Below are 6,821 nucleotides of genomic sequence, written 5' to 3'. Positions count from 1 at the left end.
AAAAAATAGCGGTTCATTGTTGCTTTATGTTCATGTTCCACGCCAGGCCGCCAGGTGGCAGTGTGATGGTTGGGAGAAAAAAGAGGCGGTTTTTAAACAACCAATGAGAAGCTTCCAACGAGGGCGCAAAAAACGGGAAAAGGAAACGTCGATGCCGCCATTTCACGTGAAAAGCAGCGCGTGAGGAAGTTCGCTAGCAGGGCAGTATTTGCTCAAAAATACATTTCGAAATTAATTATTTACCACTCGCTGTGGATGTTTAAGACAAATTAATTTTATCTTAGTTTAAGAGCTGTTGTTTTCCAGTCTTACCGGGCGCTTCCTGGTCGTTTTGAGGCGAAGAAAATGAGTTACGGTAGGCCCCCACCAGACGTGGAGGGAATGACCTCCCTCAAAGTGGACAACCTGACTTACCGAACTTCGCCTGAGACTTTGCGTCGGGTATTTGAAAAGTACGGTCGCGTGGGTGATGTATATATCCCCCGGGACCGTTACTCCAAGGAGAGCCGCGGCTTCGCCTTCGTAAGGTTCTTCGACAAACGTGACGCTGAAGACGCCATGGATGCCATGGATGGCGCGCTCCTTGACGGGCGAGAGCTGCGAGTTCAGATGGCCCGCTACGGTAGACCACCGGACTCGATGTACAGTAGGAGAGGCCCTGCTCCTCGCAGATATGGAGGAGGAGGAGGATACGGACGCAGATCCAGGAGGTAATTTAGCGCCATTTATCATGTGAACGAGCTCAGTCGAGCACATGGTGTCTCAAGTGAATAGTTTGAGGCCTACTTTTCGTATCCCGACGCTAGCAGTGGCTACTTTTGGCTAACATTGCTAATTCGTTTTAGTGCATTAGTAAAATCGATTGAATTCAATTTTCAACGCGTTTTCTCTAATTTTCTGATAAATATAGTCCTAAGAGTATTGAACACAAAAACGTGGCTCTCTGTATTCAGCAGTGCTATAGCCGTTGATTCTAAAAGCAACACAGACACCATGCTCACTACTTTTTTTTTACTGCAAATTTGATATAGTTTTCCTGTAGCAAAAATAGAATGGACATGAACATTACTAAGACAGAAAACATAGATTACTATAAAGTACAGTCTTTTTAGATGAAAAATCGTTGAAACGCAATGCATTGTGGTCTATATTCGCAAATCCAGTGATCAGATGCAAATAGTTGTTTTGCAGAGACCTCTGGAAAATCTCCAGGGCAATCATTTTTTGAATTGTATAAGGTGGTGAACACACGATCGTGTTAACTTCCCCCACTTTTCAAACCCACAGTCGTTCGGGTAGTCCACGTCGACGCAGGCGCAGCCGAAGCCGCTCCAGGAGCCGGAGCCGTTCCCGATCCAGGAGCCGCCGCCACTACAGTCGCTCCAGGTCCAGGTCCGATTCCAGGTCCAGGTCAAGATCCCGTTCGAGATCCAGATCGAAATCCAAATCCAGAACCCCAAAGCGGAGCAAGTCAAAGTCCCCCTCCAGGTCTCGGTCCCGCTCCAAATCTAAGTCCAAGGCCAAGAGCCCAACACCACCATCCAAGAGAGAGTCGAAGTCCCGGTCCAGATCCAAGTCTAAATCCAAATCCAAGTCCAAGAGTAGATCCAAGTCTCCAGAGGACAACGCAGCAGAGACTTAATGCACTCTCGGACGCATCATCACGGTATTTGGGAAGGGGGGGTAATCAACTTAAAATTTAATGTTTAAAAAAGCACAAATCACAGCTGCACATTAGAAGTTACTTTAATTTGCATGAAGTCTGAAGTTATTTTTAACATAGGATTTGAGATCATTCTGAACACAATGGCGTTTGTGCTTTAATTTGTTGTCAAATTTAAAGCACAAACTGTCATTGGGAGGGACAGTAACATAGATTTCAGAGGGGTGTGGTTTATTACATGTGTACCTGTTTGTTTGGGGGGTTGGAACATGGGATGTTCGCTCAAAACCTTCACTTAAATGTGGAATTCTTTCCTCCAAGCTGCTGAGTCCTGTTTGCAAAGAGAGGAGGAGATGGGGGTGTTGCAGTTTGAGAGCAGTTAGTGTGTGACCCGCCCATGTGACCTGCCCGTTGCTGAGGGCGATGGCAGTTTCTAAGGAACAGGCCACCAAGGCAATGGTGGTTGCTGCTGAGCAGGTCGTCATGGCGGTGGTTCGGGCTGTCAGTTGGTGTGTAAGGTGATGTGGTGAGGTACGTTCACGGGGACCACAGGCAGCCGCACTGAGCTGTGTTCCCACCTGCATCTGTGGTTTTCTCTGCCTCTCACAGAGAGATGCAACCCCAAGGTTTGTTTTTTACACATGTGCCGGCGTTTCTATTGGGAAGAGCTGGGCCATGAAAAGTATATTTATAGGTTTGTTTATTAAAAAAATATTTAAATGTTACTTTTAGATTACGTCAGACCAATACTACATTTAAATATTGAGGTCAGATGCAGGGTTTTACACGACTGACTAGTTTTGCTCTTGCTAATTCTGCTGTTTCCTTTCTTTCAGGTTGCTGCCGTTTTGAACCTTCAAGGACGTCAGGAACTGTCTCACATTGAGCAAGCGGACCCTACTTTAACACCTAAATCCAGACAAAAAGGTTATTGGATCTTGGTCTAAATTGCTTTAAATGTATATTTTTATGTAATCTGCAGTCATTGTTAAAACTAAGCATATTCAAAGGGATGTATGAGGCATCTTGGCAAACTTTTTCTTTTTCTTTATAAACCTTTTGTCTTGGATAAATATTTGATTGAAATCTTTCAATTTCTGTTTGGTTTAAGGTTTAATTTTAAAATTACTGTTAACTAAATAAAAAAAGGGTGGTCGTTGTTTGGAATGCTGCCGCTTAAATTTTCATGAAAAAATGCCTTGCTTCAAAACGAGAGGCCATTAAATGTGTCAATAGGAAAGTCGAGTAGCTTCTGATTTCTTCTGACAGATTTTCTTTGTCTGATCAAAGATGCTTTCCTATGACTAACCCTTTTTCTTGTGTATCTTTTGTGCACTAGGCGCAGTTGTGTAGCAGTTGAGTAATGCTGGTTAGCTGTTAAGATGCGGTGCAGTGCGCTGGTGACTTGGTGTGGCGTGTTGCGGTGCAGAGTGCCCGGTGCTGTTCCGGGGCTCGACCCTTCGCTGCCGTATGCCGGTTTGTAAGATCACAGGTGTGGCAGATCATCCATCTTCTCCCGTATTTTTTTTTTTGTTTTCCTAAGACCACTCCCTCAATGTTGTGTAGATCTCTTCTCTTCACTCTCCTCCCGTCTTTTTGCTTCCTGGTCCTTCTGGTCTTTGTTCACTGTTTAAATGCTTGCATTGAAGATGAATCCCGTTGGATTCCTAGTGAAGAGTTGATGAGTCAGCGTTGCTCCCAATGGAATTTTTTTTTTTCTGTACTGCATTCCTTTGTGAACTTCTCAAATGTCTTGTAATTGCTTCAGGTAAAATTCAAATAAAAAACCTTGTAAATAAATTGCCTGTTTCCCTATGTGGTTTCGGTTCTGTACTCCCAACTGATGTAAAGTGGATTTTTGTGGTGACTCGGTAAAGTTAGAGGCTGCGTCCGGATTTCCTCCCTACTCCCCAAATACTCAACTATATTTTGGGACTATCTTGTGCACATGTGTCAAACTCAAGGCCCGGGGGCCAAATGTGGCCCTCCATGTTATTTTAGTTGGCCCGCGAGAGCATAAAAGTTTTTAATTTCTTAAATAAATTTTTTCTTTAGTTGATAACACTTGTGTGGCTGCAGTTGTAATTATTCAATGTTTGCACAATGTTTGTGTATGCAGAGAAATTGTCACCAAACCATCAGTTGGATGCAAGGCATTGGATACAACAATTTTTGTAAAATGTTACACATCTAATACATGTTCTTTCCAGCTCAGTTTGTTTTCTTTATTCACTTGGACAGTTTGATCGTGGGTTTTAATAAGTGGACAAAATGTAAAAGGATTTATGCTAGAGTAACAAGCAAACATATGTTTTCTATGCTGTAATTATCAGTTTAAAACGTTATAAAAATAATCAGTTATTTTACATTAAGGAGTTACATTTATTTTTCATTACATTTAGTTGAATGTATAAGTCATATCTGGCCCTTTGAGGACAGACACTATGCTGATGTGGCCCTCGGTGAAAATGAGTTTGACACCCCTGATGTAGTGCTTAGGATCCTAAACTCAATTTGGATACAGCTCTGCTCACTTTTTTGTTTTTAATGAAAGTATGATGTTGTGGGTTCCAAAAAGTAAAAACTTAGAACATTTATGAAAACTGAATCCAGGGTTCTGACGAGAACTTGGATGCTTTATAAAAGCAAAATGCTTTTTTTTTTTTTTTTTTTAATTAATATGCTTTTTTTTTCCCACATGAAAAGTTAAAACCCAACCATTGTGGTTTACGTTCACTGATCTAGTGAGTATCGATGCATGCTGGTTTTTGCAGACTTCTGAGGAATATCTATGGAGTTATTTCAGTCTCAATAATCAGAAATGCACACAACCGGTTTTACAAATGCACACGCTCCGATTCACAAATGTCATTTTATGCAAACGTGAAAAATAAATTCGGAAATACACACCCTGTGTTTCACAAACACACACATTGTGTTTCACAAATGCACACTAAATGTTTTACAAATGCACAATAAGTGTTTCTCACAAATGTGCACACTGTGTTTCACAAAAACATTTTAGAAATTCACAATAAATGTATCAGAAATGCACAGTAGGTGCTTCACAAACGTGATTTTTAGTTACACATGTGATGTGAACTCACAGATCATTCGAACTGCAGAATGTGCATTCAAAATCCCGTTCTCGTTTGTGAATCTCTCCGTGTGTGTGAGAGATTTTTCTATGGTGAATATTGAGACTCATCTGACGGAGCGGGTCGACTAATCTCACCATTGGCTAGTGAATCTGTCAATCAAACTCATCGGCAAAGCAGGCGGGTTCGCTTTTAGCCAATCGAATGGCCCCTTACACTCTTCACTCTCAACTGACGAGGGAGGAGGCTGTTCAGCACAGCAGTTGGGAGGTCGCGGGCGGCAAACATGGCGGAGAGGTCTTCCGAACGGGATCAGTCTCAGCCCGTAAGTAATGCACTTATTTGATTATTATTCCCTCGTTGTACGTCCTGTAATGTTATTGAATACTAAGTTGAAGCGTTCTCCTTAGCCAAGTGACATGTGTGAATGCTTTATGAACACTTCAGCCGAGCCGTTTGCAGAGTACCCCCACCGCAAATTAGCTTAGCTTAGCCTGTACGGTCATATTTTTTATGAAAGCGGGGAAGGACTTATGATGGTTTTGTCAAGTTTTATACTTGGCATACCAGCTCTTCACACAACACGAGTAACTACAACCAACCAGGGGCCTCGAAACTAGCCGGCTTTCGACTCAAATTGTGTCTGCCTGCCCTGTGAGTGTGAGGGAAGTTTAAGCTAGCGCGTCGGTTCAAGCTAGATATACAGCCAATCTGTAGGTTCTTAACATGATTCATAAGGAACTAAGGGGAAAACATGCCGGATTTACAGCAGCACAGAAAGTTTAATAAAAAATATTGATTTGGAGACGGGGATTTGTTTAAACACTGATGCTATGCTAACTAGCTAGTTGTTCCGTGTGCTGCCTTATGTAAACGCGATCCGGGTTAAAGTTAGACACAGTCTTTTCACAACCCAGACTTTAAGACGGGGTGGATATGTGCAACAAAGTTAATTCATATGACATTCATGAAAACGGCATTTTTTAAATATAACAGACGTGAATCCACTGTTGAATGAAAGAAGCCTCATTAAGTTTCTAACGTTAGAACCCGTATTGTGCTGAAAAGCCCTGTGAGATTGTGTCAGAGTGACAGCCACTAAATTCCCCGTATCTATACTTCCAATGACGAAATGGCAAGAATCCCAAACATTATGTTTTTAGTCTGTTTTGTAGTCGATAAGTAGTCACAGAAAGGGCGGATGGGAGAAATCAGCTGTCAACAGTGATTAGAGTAGAAGTTCCTGTAAGTATTACACACAGGCTTCCTGTGATCAGTGTCTTGTCTCTGATTTTTTTAAAGCTGTTCTTTACTACAAGCTCAAGTTATCATAGCAAGAGTGTTTTAAAAAATTCCCCTTTCTAATATTTGAAAATTATGTAATTTAATCTCAGACAGCTAAATGATCTAATCCATGTTTGTCGTGTTTTTATTTATTCTCTAGGAATTGCTGAAGCGTGACATCCTAAATACCTTTCTATTCTATTCTATTTCATATTTTATCATCCTATTGTATTATTGTTTTACCTATCAATTGGGAATTTAGCATTTTTGCCCCTGTAAATATCTGTCAGTTGAAAGTATTTGTACTTGTATTCCATAGATCTTGCACCTGAAGATAGCAGACAACAACTGTGCAGACTTGGCCTTCTTCAGTGACGCTGTGAACGTGTAAGGCTTTCCTCTGAGGTATTCATAAAGAAATCTTTTATTCACATATCAGGCAGTATAAGCACTTGGTTATTTGTACAAAAATAAAATAACTTTTTTTAGACTCCTCTGAAAACAAAGGCAACTCTAAAACTCTTTCCCCTCATGAATAACATTTTACCCCCCCCCTCAGTCTCTCACCTCAATTTTTTCCCCAGTGATACATGTAACCCACTCCTGCAATTTATTTAACCTAGAAATTCTACTTATTGGCATCATACATAAGAACATTACATTTTAATTGATGTGTACCGTATTGGCGATGCATTTGTAATTATGTGTTTGAGACATGATTTTCATGTTATTGTCAGGGTGAGAGGAGATCACAGAGGACAAAATGTGGGCATAGC

General features: G+C 41.3%; 1 protein-coding gene across 7 annotated transcripts; it reads left to right on the top strand.

Moving 5' to 3' along the window:
- Positions 1–6: 6 nt before the first annotated feature.
- Positions 7–3,463, top strand: LOC100049528 (serine/arginine-rich splicing factor 2). Of its 7 annotated transcripts, none has more exons than XR_911380.2 (4): positions 7–710; positions 1,288–1,666; positions 2,500–2,590; positions 3,003–3,463. XR_911380.2 is itself a non-coding variant. In XM_011492452.2 (3 exons), the coding sequence occupies exons 1-2, from the start codon at positions 346–348 to the stop codon at positions 1,640–1,642; spliced, it is 720 nt and encodes a 239-aa protein (XP_011490754.1). In that variant the 5' UTR covers positions 7–345; the 3' UTR covers positions 1,643–1,666; positions 2,500–3,463. The 7 variants fall into 7 exon arrangements, 3 of the variants coding, with proteins under 3 accessions (XP_011490754.1, XP_011490753.1, XP_011490752.1); XR_002288570.2 differs by having other exon boundaries at positions 1,288–2,194; XR_002288569.2 differs by having other exon boundaries at positions 1,288–2,194; positions 2,500–3,463.
- Positions 3,464–6,821: the final 3,358 nt, after the last annotated feature.

Source organism: Oryzias latipes, chromosome 19 (genome assembly GCF_002234675.1).
Source record: "Oryzias latipes chromosome 19, ASM223467v1".
Classification (NCBI taxonomy): domain Eukaryota; kingdom Metazoa; phylum Chordata; class Actinopteri; order Beloniformes; family Adrianichthyidae; genus Oryzias; species Oryzias latipes.
This window is presented reverse-complemented; position numbering and strand designations above follow the sequence as displayed.